Genomic DNA, 17379 nt, shown 5'->3' with positions numbered 1-17379 from the left:
GGTTTCAAAAGCCCCTGGGGCCATGTGACAGATGCAGGCAGTAGGACCTGGCAGTGATGAACTAGTGCTCTCCACATAAGTATTGGAGTGCCAAAGCAGCCCAATCCCCCTATAACAGCTTACTCTTACATTTCCTGTATCCTAAATCCCCACAGACCTCATCTCTTCACCTCACTCCTTATCACTCTCTCTCTCAGTTCATGAATTCCAGAGCTCGTCCCAGTTTAAATGAGACGCTCTGTGAAGGAGTGTCCTTCCATTCTCACTCTTCCTTCCTAGTTATTCCGCAGAACTGAAGTGGTGGGACGGATCAGTATGAGTGCTGCGAGGGGAAAGTGGTTCCCTATCTGCACTGATGATTGGAGCGTTCACCTTCCCTCTCATCTGGGAGCGTAAAAGCTTCCCTTTAGAACGCATGTGAGACAGAATAATAACCAGATCCAATGACACGCTGCAAATTATTCCTGCAATTCCTGAAAAGCTGTAACATTTACATATAAATAACTGTGGGTTTTGCTCGTCTTCATCACCAAGTGATTCGACACAGCAGTCATTCAGACGGGTACTACCTTGCAGTAGCCGTTTCCCAGGGTTTCTCTTGGTTGTATGTTCTTAGCTTAAGATTTATGTCAAGGAGGAAAACAAAAGCATTTTAAGGGTCTGTCGGGGTCGCTCAAATGTTTCAAAGCCTTCTGGTAATAACCCATGACCTGTATCATAACATAGGTCACACTTGTTTGTCATCTTAATATCCTAAACCACGTGTCCACTGATCTTCATTCAAGTTGTCATGCTGCAGTGTGCTTGTCATTTATCAAAGAATGTTCCTTGATAATTTCTTTAGAAGAGACAAATGTTGGCAGAACGTCAGGAAAAGTTCTCAGGTTCACAGAAAGTTTTTTGTATCTGGCTTATATGAAATCAAAAGTAGAATTCAATAGTCAGTATGAATGAGACTTGCAGAGAAGAGTCAACACTCTGTTGGTCTTGCTGAACTACAAAAACACACGGTCCAGTAGGGCTGGACGATTAATCGAAAATTTATCGACATCAAAATTCTGAAGCTGTTATCAACGTATTTTTCCCATGACGATAATTTCAATAATGTATTCCTGTTGATAGGCCTACTTTCTTGTGTCACTTGGCCCGCACCAGTCAGGGCATGGAAAGCATAATGGAGGATAACTCAAACACTGAGTCCAAGTCAACTGAGCAACTTGTGCCCAACGCAGTGTCTTAAAAAAAAAAAAAAAGAGGATTCAGAACAACGCATTTAATTATTGTTCTTATCATTATTGAGGTAGAATGTGCAATTAATCGTGATTTTGATTTTAGGTCATATCGTGCAGCCCTACGGTCCAGCCTTGATCATACAGTATGAACACGGACAGCTGTGGAGTTGCACATGGACAGCGGACGTACATGTGCTTCTTGCATACTCTAATTTTTCACTATTTTCTGACATTTTATAGATGAAACAGTTAATTGAAAAAATAATATCAAGGGATTAATCGATAATAAAAAATAATGATTAGTTACAGCCCATTTTGCAATGTCTATCATCCACATACAACGAAGCTCAGCGACATTTGGTTTGTAACTGTGTTTGGAAAACTTAATTACAGAAAAAGAATAATCCACAGATCTCACTGTGCTGTTTCATTGAGAACTATTTTCTACCAAAGTACACCTGCCAACTGTCTATCTCTACACAGTAGGAAGTGTGCCAGTACTCATGGATTAGCGATTCACACGTGACAACACAGAATAGGTTGGTTTCACATGATGTCACATTGCTGCTTGGCGAGAGTGCGAAATTCAGATGGAGGGCAGGAAGTGAAGTAGCTGAGGATCTGCCGTCTGAAAAAATGCCCATGTTTTGTGTAGTTTACGGCTGCTCCAATCGTTCTAACCGAGAAAAGGGAAAGGGGTTTTATAGAGTACCAAAGATTGTTGTTCATAAAGGTGAGAAATGTAAAAAGCTCACAGAACAATGCTGTAAAAAGTAGATTTTAAACATACGTCTGCAGTTGGGAGGAGCAGAGTCCGCTAATGCCAGTGTCTGCAGCGACCACTTCGTCAGAGGTATGTTAGCTAGCTAACTTGGTTTTTGTGGCTGTGTTTATATAGCATTAGGTTGTTGTTAAATGCTCATTTACTTAGTAATAATTAGTAAGTTACCGGTAGTCTAATATGGACTTCATTGGGACTTTGACGTTGAAAGTCTGACGGTCAACCTCGGTTACCAAAAAACTAAGCCCAAATCAGAGGCATCTCTTCAACGAGAGCAGAGGATGAAGCTCAAGGACGACCAACAAAGACGGTCGGAATGTGCAGAGGCTATGTTGGATCTCCAACAGACAGCTGAAAGCCCAGGTATGAGCCCGGATCTGACGCAGAGCTCCGAATGAATGCAAACAGCATTCCTCTGAGCTGAGCTACAGTACAGTGATGTTGTGTTTATCATTACAAGTGTGTAATAATTTAAATAGCATCTGACACTTTCTCTCAGTTATGTTATTTTCAGTTCATCCTAAAAGGGGTCACAAACTTCACATGTTTACAGTAGAACTACATTACACTATTCTGGCATGAAGACTGATAGCATTAGACTGGAACAGGAAGCTTTCAGAAACAGCACTCTCTGGCAGACCCTCACCTACACACCACAGACTAACAAAGCATAAACATAACACTTGGAAAATGAATAATGACTAAAAGAAGCCCACACAGCAGACCAGAAAGGACCTTGCACAGTATTTTTGTGGATGTTACAAATAACAACCATGCGATCTTGTTAGTTTCAAAACAAAAATATTCTTAAAGGGTGCAACCTTGCCGTTGAGGTGTGAAAAGGTGAGCTGGGCATTGTCGGGGAACGTGTCGCTAATGAAAGTTTGCCTGTTTAGAGGTTGAGCCACAACAGTTCTGCCGACAGCGCAACCAGTCTCTGCTTACCTCCCTGGAAATAACAGCCCACGCTTTCAAGGGCTCTCAGATCATTGCATACAGATTCCTCTGGGCTCAGAGAACTGGCCTTGCATTGCAAAAGCATGTGGAGTGCAGTGTGCTCAGTGCCTGGTAAATGGACCGTGTTGCAGGCAGATATTGTAGAGGGAACTGCTGAGCACAGAGTTTATTTGAATCCCAGCAGAGCAAAAGTGCATTAGGAGTTCGCAGGGCTATTTTTTAACCTTTTGATGACATGTCTGCGATTGAGTGAGTGTGAGAAAACTGACAAGAAGAGCAATCAGGAAGGGTGCAGAGCATGTTGATAACAGGAACCAGCATTGAGTGAGGTAACAATCCTACGAGCTGCAGAGAAGAATGTATACATATGTGCAAACCTACACATTAACCCAACTAGAGACTATACCTGACATCAGGGAACGTATTACGACCATGAGACGTCACATAAAAATCATACATGCATTTAACTCAGTCTAAGCATTGATAGTATTTGTAGCAATCAAAAATCCTTTCAATTGCATTTCAGACTGATTGAGAATGCCATTTAAAATGAACTCAACTGAAACATGTCTACAATTGCAAACCCCACCCACACATTAGTCTATCTGGGCCAGAATGACAGTTCTGCTAAGGTAAAACATGCTGCCCACTGAGATGTACAGAATTTACCTTGAGGCAAGAAACACTGGTGTAAAACATCTCAAAAGAATGCGTCAGCCGGTTAGATTTGTGGCTGAGGTTAAGTAGTTAGCATGTGCTTGAACAAAACAACATTCACTGAGAACAAATAAATAACAGAAACTGAGCTGTATCAATTTGTATTAGCTCAGTTTCTGTGAGAGGGTCACACAGATCTGCCTGATAATATCAGAGAGTTCCACATTTTGAGATACATAAGTAAGAGCCTATGAGTAAGGGGAACATAACTGAAGAATCCTTGAAACAATCTTCCTCTCAGCTATCTGTGCACACTTATCTGTCTGCATGACTGGACTACGGGTCCTGGCAGTACAGAAATGCTAAGGATGCACTGAATTTCTCAGCCAATACCGATACAGTTGTGTAGAATTTTAATTTTTTTGAGCCAGGTAAACAAATAAATCTCATTATAAAAATTCTCCACCATTAGCGAGTTACCTGAAGGCACCACAGAGGAGGCCCCCCGTTTCAGAAAGCAGGTTTAGTGAAAACTCAGAGTAAGTTGACTGAGAGTTGACTGAAACTCTGGGTTTTCAGTTTCACAAAGCCAGTTCAGCTTAACTCTGAGTCAGTTACTCGGTAATATACTCTGTAAACCTAACCTGCTCGCTGCCAGGTTTTCTTCAACTAACCCTAAGTTTATTCAACCTTATAACCCAATGTGTTACAATTCTTTATAGGGATCGACCGATACGGACTTTTTAGTTATCAGCCTTAGCCGATGACCAATACGGGCTGCCGATTTTCTTGAGCCAATATTTGGAGCCGATACTGCTTTTGCTCCCTCAATTTACATCATAAAAATGTAAACCCTGCGACACTGGATTTGTTTTCGGAATCTGCTCTGCCATTTCTTTAAAAATAATAAACAAAAACACAGATCAGTGTCACTTCTGCAATCATCTTACATTCATATCACCCAAATTATGTGTGCAGTGTGCATCTGCATATGGTTAACTGTGCAAGGGTAAAAGGCTTTCATCAACATCTACAACACAGCCTAGATGATGCATTGCTTGATGACATATTATACGACGGATATAGTCGGGTCATCACAAAATGTCCTTTGTCAACACATTTAAATAATTTAAGAAAACAATAAACCTGAAAAGTAGCCACTGAAATAAAGTGCTCGATTTGTAATTTAAGACTGCCATGGTTTAAATTTTTCTACATAAAATAAAATGAGCATGTCTAAGGCTAATATGCCGCCTAATATGCAAAGCCAACACACTAGTAGGTCTAAACGAAAATGTAAAAGAAGCTGCCAGATTTGTCAACCACATAACATAAATCAACAGAGGAAAATAACGTGATGTCAGATGCACATTAAGCAACAAATTGTTCAAGTTTCTGTTTTAAACTGCATCAACGTTAAAAGGTATTAATATTCAACCACGTATAAAACATATCTCTCAAAGTTTTAAAAGCTCTCCTTCAGTTGGCGCAGCACTCTCATCTATCGCTGTGATGCGTGACGTGTCCACTGAGACACACACACACACACACACACACACACACACACACACACACACACACACACACACACACACACACACACACACACACACACACACACACACACACACACACACACACACACACACACACTTCTGTTTGGTAGCTGACGCTGACTGAAAAACACCATTGAACTGGACTGATAATGATAATGTCAGCAAACGGCTCTAAACACAAGTAAGGCATACACGGTGCACTTATGTCTGGTACATGATAAACGTTAAGTAAGGGCTAATTGTCCATTGTTTAGGTATTAATGGACAACGGCAAGGCGTGAACCGTCCGTACACTTAAAATGTCAAAGGAACATTCTTTTTCAAAGCTGGATAGGCTACTGTTGTATGAGTCAGCACAATTAACACATTTTAAGGCAGCGCAAAAATAAACATTGGCTATTGCCATCCGAGATGTCTAGCTGATGCATCAGTGCATCTCTAAGAAATGCCAGAGATATGTTTGAAATAGTTTGGAAACAGTCACAACATCACATTTGTCTTTTTTTTGCACATTACATATCCTCACAATTCTTCAAATACATTTGTTTATTTTTTGTTATCTTTAGAAATAGCTAAATTATTTCCCCTCTAACAGTTTATTCTCTTGTCTTCAGATGATCAGAGGCTGTGTTCAGAGATGAACTGTTATTGGCAGATGGATGATTTGATGGTCTATGACAGTGGTTCTGCTGACTGCTGCAAATTTGCTCCCAACTTTAATGGCACACAATCACCACTTTCCTGATGTATTGTTTTTTTGGAGGGGATTTTCAAGCAGGCAATTGGAACAGAGGAACAGCTAATTATCACTGTTCTATTTAGAGTGTTTTCTGGCCAGTTGTGATCTGCAGCCAATTAACTGGTGCATTACTGGTTGACACCATGCTGTAAAAGGAAACGCTGATTCAAAGTAATGGATTGACCAAAAATGAAACAATATGGTAAAACATAAAGGGAGGAGGAGGACAGACTGCTTGGGAAGCAAAGAGGAAAAGTGGCAGTCCTCTTCTGTTGAACCTGCTGCAAGTTTCCAGCAAGCGTTACTTAAGTGAATACAGCGTGTAGTTCCTTTTTAGCAATTTTGCTTTATTTGCATTCGTTTTTTCAGAATTATCGTCTTAAAATTTCATGTCAGGATATAATGTTAGTGTCCTTTCTCTCACAGATAGAGTCTTTGGATCTGAATAAAATCCGTTTTACTGTTGAGTCCGTTCAGCTTTACAGATATCACACATACATAGCTAATGAACAATTCTAGATACATAACACATTTTGCAATGTGCATCTCACATCATATTTGTACTCACTATGACAACTACTACTGTCATTACTAAACATTCTGCCAAACTATGAACAATAACGGTGTCATTTGCTAGCTAACCACCGTTAAGGAAAAATCCAGCACATAGATGGTACCTTAGGATACCATTATGTTAAACAGGTGATTTAATGTTAATGTCACCTCATTTTACATACAACAAAACAAAATGCTGAGGGAACATTTCTACATTTTCATGTTGGTTTTGAGTGACATGCATCCCCACTAACCTGGAAAACGTCTCAAACAGTAAAGTGAATACAGCGTGTTGCGTGAATATACTGTCTCCTGCAGCAGGGACTAACGTTAGCTTCTTGTCTCATCTGGGTTCTGATAAACAGTAAATTTATCAAATTCAGTGTCCACAACGCTATTTTCCAAGCCACATAGCTGTCACAGCTTAGGCGCATGCTTGGTTCTTTTGGTCAATGATTGTAAAGATTTACATAGAATAGATTTATGATATTTACTCTTTAACTGGTACTTTTAGGAACCGATTGGTGGGAAACACTGGGAAGCGCAAATTACATTTTACCATGTATTCAGCTAATTTAAATAGCTCACGTTACGGTGTTGTGTGAACAGTTAACTTCATTTTAATAGTCTAAGTGCCATTTTCTTTTTGCATGGTGCAAAAAACTATTTCCCTTCCCAGGACTATTTTGCAGAGCCACCATCTCTTTTCCGGAGCTTATCGCCACCCAAGAGAGTTGTGATTGGTTTAAATGCAAGAAAGTAGGGCTGCAGCTATCATGTATTTTAGTAATCGAGTATTCTACCGATTATTTCATCGATTAATCGAATAAGAAATACGTTTGTTTTATTGAAGAGCAATAATATACAATAGTTTGGTTTAATTTTCGGAAAAAGCTACATTTGTATTGCCTACATTACTTACAATATCATCTCTCAAAAAACTAAACACATTAAGTGCATTTAAGTGCCATATTACATTGTTTTTAAAGAAAACATTTTTCAAAATGCAATAACAACCTCAAACTAAGGCATACATTAAACATACATAAACATTACCTTAAATTGTGCAACTTAACTTTCAGAACTAAAGGTTTCAACCTGAGAGTGATCTGTATATAGGCCTATATGTAAATATTAGTTATACTCAACCTATTTTCATTTATATATTGGATTACAATGTCACACATCTCTGTTACACTCATGCTAGTAGATCGTTGATCATTTGTTTCTCCGTGAAGAGAGAGAGTGAGAGAAAATGGTGCAATCAGCTGTTTTTCCGAAGGGATAGTCAACAAGTCGGCTCTTTAGATCAAATTGTGGTCACCACTACGTATTTTCTTGTCTTTGTTTTTGGTAGTAGTTGTGTTTGGTGTAGTTTCATCGTCCACACGTCCCTGTGATTTACTTTTGTCGGGTCTGCTTCGTGGAACAGATGATTAAGTTAGACTCAATGTTTTCTGTTGAGATGCTGAAGCAATGACGTTGTCCTATTATTGTGGTAAGCTAGTTCGATTTTGCAGTAGACACACTGTACAGAGTTCTCGTTTCTCCAGCCTGTCTTTTCTCTTAGCCCCTCACTATTTACGCTCTCTCTTCATTTTGTAATCTGCGCCGACTCTTCATGTGTCACCAGCAGCATCAGCCCGGTGTGCGACAGTAATAATCATCCGTGCGGAAACACCGTGAGCGATACAACGTTGGTAACATTGATTAAACGAAGCTTCAAGGCAAATCATTTTGCATCAAGGTTTTTTAGTAATCGAATTATTCAAGTTACTCGAGGAATCGTTTCAGCCCTACAAGAAACCCAGAGCGTTTTTTTCTTCTTCTCCTATCCCAAAATCTATCTGTACACAGCGTTGTAGAGATAGGTGTGTCAATTCGAGACTAAATAACTGAGATCAATGCAATTCTCTACAGTAGGCTTACATAAAGTGTGTGTACAAAATCACCTTACAATATAATGCAGTGCAATACAACACTGCTACAAAGACTATAACCTCAAAACTGACCACAATTAAACACTGAACATCACAAACACATGCAGGGCTGTAGTGTTAGATTGCATCTGACAGTACAACAAGTGTTCATGTTACTGGATATTTTAAACATAACTATATTTATGTTCTCTCTCTGAAAACTTGACTGTGTGTTGAAGTTAGTGCAGCAGCCACACACACACACACACACACACACACACACACACACAGTTGGTTAACTACATTAACTTGGAACATCCTACTTGAATAGAGGACAGTGTTTAAATCGAATTTTTCCTTGAGTAAGTTCAGTCCACATGACCGGACAGGGTGATGCATCTTCATACCAGCCTCTTTCACACATGCTGGCCTTTTTGTGAATGGCTGAGAATGGGAACGTGCTGAATACATTCAAGTTTTTGAGTTAATTTCGTGACGTTTCAAATAGAGTAGTACTGACAGGACTCCCAGCCAAGTCAGACCCTTAACAGTGGGAAATAGAGTCCAACCAGGTATTTATAGTGGTGGTTTCACCAATAAAGTCCACAAAAACGGACTTTCTGTGACATAATTGGACTACTCTACTGTACCGGTCTGCTGGATTCCAGCATTTCTCTACTCTGCTGCCTTTTATGGACAACGTACTTGAGGACCGGGCTGACTCTGTAGTTTGGCTGACAAAAACTATTGTATTTTTTTTTTACTGCTGACAAAGTCGTTAAGACTAACTACATTTTAAACTTTTGTTCTGCTACAATACAAAACTGCACAAACATCTATAATAAATCTTAAATAAGAAAAGATGTGGTTAACGGACAGCCATTAGGGGCATTACATTGCCAGATTTGTATATGGAATTTGGCGTGCGCTGCCCCGAGAACGGCTAATAACTCGTGAAGTTTCAGTGGTATCACATCAGACAAATACTGCTTCAATTAAAACCCGTAATGTCACCACATTTTAAACATTTTATACGTGTTTATCTATTGTGCTTCAATATCTCAACACGCAACTGGTAGATGCTAAAAGAAGTTTTACAGCATGTCCGCTCTTTTTTTTTTACCTTGTTCTCCGGTGTTTCCGCTGGCTCTGTCCAGTGTGCCGTTCAGCAACAGAAACGAAAGAAAAACGAGCAAACGTCCACATTTTGCCGGTGATATTTGGGCATTTTTCTGCCTGTGTTTACTGTACATCCCTGTGACCCTCGGTACCGCCGACCGTCCTCCCTTTCCTCTCCGTGTTCAACTCTGCCTCCCTCTGACTCCTCCGTGAGTCAAATCGTCAAAGACGGGAAAGTAAAATACAGTACTTCCTGTCTGAACCATCAAAATAAAACCGTACTAAACTAATAGCCTACTAATAAAAACTACAAGTGAACATTTTAACAATTAGCGGACCGTATGGGCTAACATTATTTATTCATTTAGAATGCTCGTTCAACAAAGTCGGTGAGTCTGCGGTTTTACCTCAAAATTTACCATGCGATGCTTGCACAGTGAGACAGTTCTCATTGGCTGACATAATTCAAAGCACGGCACTCGTGCACACCTGGTGCACCTACTCAAGATACACTCAATATTTAAAAAGAACGAGTCTAACAGCAGTTAATGCTCAAAACGGAATTTTTCAATATCACAATTGTATGAAGGACTCAAAAGGACTAAAGACATCATGACGAAGGTGGAAAACGAAATGCATTCTACTATGGCCAGTGGATATCACATATCTGCCAGGCGTTTTTTACTAGCTACATATATTGGAAATAATTAAGAGAACATTATTTTTAGAGAACATTATTCATCATATCTTATTCTCATTTTATATTTTATTATATGGATTGAGTCAATAGGATTGGTAAGGTTCATGACATTCCTGTGTCCCAATTCCATATGACAGATGTTCTTGGCAGGTTTTAGTGTGTTCACACTGGAAAAGTTTATCTGTCCATTAACTATACCCACTTATCCTTCAGAGGGTTGTCTGGAGCCTATCCCAGCTGATATTGGCCAAGAGGTAGAGTACAAAATAAACCCCTTCTACTGTATATGCATACAAAAAAAACGCTTGACTTGCAGGCTGTTGACATGGCCAGGTTAACCTGATTCGGGGCCATGGGGCAAAAAGTTGTTGTGGCCCTAACTGCTCCAGGAACACTTAGGAAACAAAAAAAGAGAAAAATGATGGAGAGTCTTCTTCATGAATTTTGTTTAATTGGGCAAGTTTTAATTGTTCTTTCATGTTAGCTAGTATTTGCCATGTTTCATGCTGTCTGGAGACAAATACACGTTATGGGAATATCCCCGAAGACGGCGACAGCAGAAACAGCTGTTCGCTACGTCAGAACTTATTTGGCAAATGCGTGTTCATAACCCATTTAGCACATTATCACTTTTTCCACAAAGGCAAAAACCACTTCAAGAGAGCATAAAAACGGTTTTGCGCAATTGAGGAAATGTAATGGAATTTTGCCATTCCCTTGTAGATTTCTAATGCAATTTTTCAAAATGTACATAAAAATACATGAATGGAAACATGGCTAATGTATGCACTAAAATATGTATTAGCCTACTAAACTGGGATACTCTTCACATGGTGGTATCAATACATTTCCTGCGTTACAACTCACTGGTCACCTGTCTTGAGTGACTCCTGCTGAAAGTGCTCTATAGGCTTCAGCAAACTCTCAAAGCTCTGCAAGTAAACGCACCACATTAGCGGATCCTAACCAATCGTCTTTCAGTTAAAAAAAAAAACAATTTACTAAACTGCTGAATGTCAAGGTCAACATTAGTTCTGTGTACACAAAGATTGTTGACTGTGTTCCTGAATAAAGCAAGTCTGTGTGTACTTTCCAGCCTTTGCCTACAGTTGAACTCAAGTTTTTCCTACTGTACATATGAAATGTGGACCTTTTTACCCATTTTCCTGTCAAGTGGGAAAACATAGTATAGATTCTGTATAGTAAAATTAAGTGGAAAATGAATTTACTTTCCAATAATTTACACCGCAGATTTGCTGAGAGATAATTTGGGAAAGTCTCCAATACTTGGCAACAGAAATTCAGGACTGTTTAACATAGGTTTAAAATGATCTTTTGGTCATGTTTTATTTCTATAGTCTTCTGAATTCCAAACAGTGCTGAGCTTTTGAATTCACACTGAGTTACAGCCAGTCGCATTGGAATACCCAGATACTTATTAGAGTCCTTCAAATGTGTTTGATCATGTCAAGTTAATATTATGTGCAAATGTGTCTCATTCGTGAGTTCAAGTGAAAAAAGTATAGACACCTTAAAACTACAATATTAACATGCATTATTGTCTACTGAAAAATCTTAAATGAAATCACTAAGTGTGGGCATACTTACAAATGTTATCTGACTTGTTCACACCACAATGTTTTTTTCCCCCCACCACATGTCAGACTTTTATTTTGAAGTCAACATTAGCTAACATCCGGTAATAACATCATTGTGTTTAACTTGAGGGCATTTGCTGCTTGAGAAAACAAAGCATGGATTTGATTAATGCTGCTTTCACGTTTCCTTGTAAACTCCATCAGAATTCAGAAGATGCAGAAAGACTTCATGTTAGTTTCATTTTAGAAATGATGTTATCAAATTAAGTAAAAAAAAATGTTGGTTTCATGTTTTGACATAAAAATGATCAATTAAACAAAACAATTTATAATTAAATACAACAAAGCAGCATGCAAAAGAGGTATAACTTAAAACTGTAAATAAAATAAGTATATTTAATTTAGTTTTAATTTATGACAGCAGTCCATCAGGACCAAAACCTCACGCTATAAAACAGTTTCTTCCCCTCAGCAGTCAGCCTCGTTAACAAGGCCCCGGACCCCCACTGACATTGAACTTTAATCCTTTTTTAATCCTGTCCTCTGCACATTCTATATATCCTGAACTTTTGCACATCCTTCTACATTTTTGTACATCCTTCACTTACCCATACATCCTCTGTTTTCTTTGTTAGTGTTAAATAGTTATATGTATGTATGTATTATTTGTTTCTGTATTTATTGGTTGTTTATTTTATATTATTGTTTTAATGTATGCACCATCAACCAAGGCAAATTCCTAGTGATACTCACCTGTCACTGATTCTGATTTCTGATTTCTGACTCTGATAGTATGCTTAAAATTATTGGCTAAAATACAATTATTTCTAGTCATAGTTGTATTATTCTAACTGTTACTATAATTGCCACTAATTTCAATTAAATTGAATTAAATAAACGTTTAATATTTTTGGAAATACTATTTGCTTTTCTTTCGAAGAGTCAGATGGATATCAATCTCATGTCTGTGCGTTACTAGTCTTGCATCTAGTCCACACAGCATTCTGGGATGGGAGAAAAACATGCTCGGATTTATTGGCATTTCTTTAAACCAATCACAATCATCTTGGGCGGCGCTAAGCCCCTGATGGAGCCCTGGTGCCGCTGCAAAATAGCCTCGGGAATGAACTTGTTTTGGTGGAACATGTGTACGTTCAAAATTAATTTTAGTCGTGCAACAGAAAACTCAGATTGGACAGATAGTCTAGCTAGCTGTCTGGATTTACCCTGCAGAGATCTGAGGAGCAGTTAGTCTTGCTTTGCCAGACCATCCACACGCGGAGTGGAGGAAGGCCTGGCTAGTCCACACAGCATTCCGGGATGGGAGAAAAATGTGCTCTGGTTTATTGGCATTTCTTTAAACTAGGGCTATCAAACGATACCTTTTTTTTAATCACGATTAATCGCTGAATTTCTATAGTTAATCGCGATTAATCGCATATTTTATCACATGATTAAAATTTTATTTTGCATTTCAAACAGTTTTTAAGTACATATTAATGAAAGCAATTTTTACCAGTGTATCTTGATTGGGAATCAAATTAATGCAAAGAAAGTTACTTTATGAACTTGATTTTAAGATTTGTAATTATTTATTTACTGTAAACAAAAGAAAAATGTGTGAATCTGTCATTATTGCACAATTCCTCCAAGTACCTAACTAAAAAACTAAAAATCCCTATCCTTACCAGAGTCAATATAGTGTTTAGTAACTCCTAAATAATGTTGATTACTCACTGACGTCCAGTGATCACCGGTTAATGAGACAGCGTTTGCAGCACTTTGCATCTGTTCCAGTTGGGCTGCTTCTCCATGTCATACAAGCTGTGTATCCTTGAAAACTACTTTCGGCTTTACACAATGTGCATATGGCTTTTGACTTGGCTACGAGCTGTCCGGGAGTTTTGGAAAATAAAAAGCTCCATTCAGGATTTCATTGCTGCTGTCTTTCTCCATCATGCCTGCAGCAGCAGGATGTGATACGAGGAAGTGGCAGCTTGGTGATAAGTAACAGTGCTGCAAAGGGTCAAAATAGTAGCCTGTTAGGCACGACGCAAAGCCAAGTGAAGTGTAAAATAAATGAATAAATGCTGGCATACGATTAATGCGATTAAAAAAAAATTATCACATCGCGTCGGCCCTTCAACGCATCGTGATTAACGCGCTAACGCTGACAGCCCTACTTTAAACCAATCACAATCATCTTGGGTGGCGCTAAGCGCCGGACGGAGCTGCTGCAAAATAGTTGTGCGAGAGAAAACTCAGATTGGACAGATAGTCGCTCTCTCAATTTAACCTGCAGAGATCTGAGGAACAGTCAACCATAGTCCTCATAAATCAACCAGAGTTTAGATATCCAACACAAAGAAAGCTGAAGGTAACGGACATCCGGCTGAAAAGGACATCCGACTCACACACTTACTCAGGAACTCTCCTCCATCCAGCAGATGCCTCCAGACTTCTCCACTGGTCCTAGTCACCTGACTCCTACATCCACCTGCTCACCTGTACCTTATTCCCTAGTCTCACATTGCCAGACCACAGCGCTGTGAGTAAGGTCTGGCTACACCACACATACTGTATATTCCAGGATAGGAGAAAACAACGCTCTGGGTTGTTTGCATTTCTTTAAACCAATCACAATAGTTTGGGGCGGCACTAAGCTACAGGCGCAGCAACGGTGGCTCTTCTAGCCCATCTAATCTCTCATGTTGCCCAAAACCCGGGAAGGAACTTGTTTCAGTACCCCCGCAAAAGAAAACGCCTCATACAATATTAAATGAAGTTAACTATTCACATGATACAGTAACGTCAGCTATTTATTATTTATCAGCTGGATACATGGTTAAACATAATTTGCTCTTACCAGTGTATTGCTGTGTGTACTTTAGCAATCCCACCAATCGGTCTCAAAACGTCCCAATTAGAGAGTAAATGTAGTTAACATATTCTTTGTAAATCTTAACTTCAGCTTGTAGCCTGCTAGCTCAAAGGTTGTTGTTGTGTAACACACAGAGAGCGGAAGGTGAGTGGCAAAAGCCTGACATCCGACAAATGCCAGGCTTTATCCTGGAAATGTTCTTCTGTTGATCCAGACTGCTCTTTCCCCAATTACCCCCCACATTATTTATTCCAGCCCATCTCTCATGTTGCCCAAAACCATTTACATCCAGCCTTCTGTACCTGTTCCTGCTTTCTTGTTACCTCTTCCTGTATTTTGATGTGTAGCCTGTTCCTCACCATTGCATTTTAGTAAATGTACACAGCACACAAATATTAAAACTAAACTAATACTTGCCATGTTAGAGGAAGTTACATGTTGGAACTGCATTTCCCAGTCTTGTTGCCACAGAGGTTGCTGGGTTTGTAGCATCATGCCTGTACAGAAACCAAAACCTCTGCTCACAAATCGTATCTGGCAATGAGGGTTATAGCACTTCACAGATGTACTAGAGGAATGGCTAAAAATAAAAATTTTCAAAACCCTGTAACAATCAAACCCAAAATGAAAAACAAATTGCCACTGGGATCTCTTAATTTCTAGCTTGAGACACAGAAGCAGCAGGAGCTCTGTCTTAATTCCAACTGTGGAAATCTTTGTGTGCTGGAGAGCCTATCATCGGTTGGAAGGTGTGTTGTCTGGTTTAAAGGGGGGGATTGCACATTGTGAGTGGCTGCCTTCCTTTGTTCTAATGTGTATGAATTATTGCTTATCAATTTGCATAAAGTCATGAAAATGAATGAATAATGCATCGCAGGGCACCATTTGCGGTTCCATTTTCAGTGTGGTTGCCATGTGCTCACATCCAAAGATCCCATTGAATATTGTGATTGCTATCAAGGTAGGGAATGCGAGGCAACAAGGAATGGACCCAAACACAGACAATCGAGCAGACAGGATCAGTTTAGTGATTTATTGACCAAATGGAGGTAGGCTGAGCCAAGGAACCAAGGAAGAGTCATAGGTCGTTAGAATTTTGCATCGGTGCCACTTCTATTGAAGTTAATGGCAAGACCCACTATAACCCATCATGTCTGTGTTGTTTCACCTTTAAGTGAAACACGCTGCCACAAAATAAAAGAAAAACACATTGTGTATGTTGACTGATGTTTTAATGTGCACCTCTGTTGTCCTTGTTATGGTCTCCAAACTTGAGCACAACTCAAGCCGTTTGGCCCAAGATAGCAGCTACATCATGATACATGACCAAACAGGGCAGGTCTGACACATAAATCATGACTTTAAAGCTACAGTATAGTGCATAGTTTCTGTCGCCCCCATGAGGAATTCGAAGTAATGACAAAAACACTGTCTGCGCATCCACATGATGGAAGCCTTCCGTGATCGCGCACCGCCCCCACCTCTCCTCCGCACAGTTGCTAGTAGTGTTTAACCCGTCAAAACAAGGAGGACACGGAGGATTAAAAAACGTGATGGACTCTTCAGAAGAGGTAATTATCTTGTAATTATTATGTTCTCTTTGTCTCCAAAGCTGAACGCTGCTGTTTCCTTTCTTAGCAGTGACGTTAAACGCATCACTTGAGCTTTGTAAACCTGTACAGAGAGCATTCTATGGCATTCAATTGCAACAACATAATATCTTGTGCAAATAAGATGACTTGTTGACAAAACAATCACAAACAAGAGTAACTTTACAAAGATAACAAAGATTTGATAAAATATAATTACTTTTAAGACTTTGGGGGCTCCATACTAATTTCTTCTTTGTTGCTTTGGGATGTTATCTGGCATTATAGTACTCTTTTCCACCTACAGTATTTTTACATGTTTTGGCTGTTTATGAGCTTGGGTTGTACCGTATGTAGAAGGCTTGGGAACTGTAATGCAGACTACCTCTCCATTTTCTTTGCCTGAGTTACCACCAGAGTCAGAGGACTATTCAATATTAATTCAAACACAGAGCTTTACGCCTGTAGCAACACTGAATATAAACATTTTGTGCAACTCCAATTTTATCTTCCTTTCTCTCAGTGGTGTTTTTCCCCTTTCTGCCCAATGCGTCTCTCTGCCTTGTGCAAAATCAAACAATCTGAACAGCTTCAGCTCTCTCAGCTTACTGGCTGTATTGCCCTCTGCTCTGCCATATCTAGACCAGTACAACATAACATCCACAGCTTGGTCTAGTTCAGAAAAGCTATCTGTTTCTTCCAGGGGACTCAGATCATGTGCTGGCGAGCTGCTTACTCTATAATGAGTGGATGTGTAGCACTCAAAGCATGCTGGCAGGCCAGGATGAAGCCCAGAATCATTGTCTATCCATTCCCCTGCTACAGCAGCGTGCTGGTGTCATGCTCACTCTCTTTGACTTTGGAATTATGGCAAGGATTTAGACTTAGCTGGCAGGAGGGGGTGCTGGATAAGAAAGATTTATTTCACCTCATCTGGAAAAAGTCTCCTCTGCCATACAACCACTTCAGTGACTCTTTATCCAGCCAGTGGGGTAGTGGACATTATGGTCCATTCACTGAGCCGTGGCACAAATAGCTTGCTTTTTTGGTTTTGTTGCTCAGCTCTGTTTGGGGGGATATTGTCCCCACCACTTGT

The 17379-nt window shown here is 39.6% G+C and overlaps 1 protein-coding gene across 1 annotated transcript in view; it reads right to left on the bottom strand.

The window, feature by feature from the left end:
• Positions 1–9731, bottom strand: part of adam19a (ADAM metallopeptidase domain 19a) — a 313483-nt gene extending 303752 nt beyond the window's left edge. Inside the window, exon 1 of the mRNA XM_078275712.1 lies at positions 9520–9731. Within this exon, the coding sequence (XP_078131838.1) occupies positions 9520–9649 (130 nt within the window). The 5' untranslated portion in view covers positions 9650–9731. The remainder of the gene's footprint in view (positions 1–9519) is intronic.
• Between the last annotated feature and the right edge of the window lie 7648 nt (positions 9732–17379).

Source organism: Sander vitreus, chromosome 19 (genome assembly GCF_031162955.1).
Source record: "Sander vitreus isolate 19-12246 chromosome 19, sanVit1, whole genome shotgun sequence".
Lineage (NCBI taxonomy): Eukaryota > Metazoa > Chordata > Actinopteri > Perciformes > Percidae > Sander > Sander vitreus.
The sequence above is the reverse complement of the archived record's forward strand: the minus strand, read 5'-3'. Positions and strand labels throughout refer to the sequence as shown.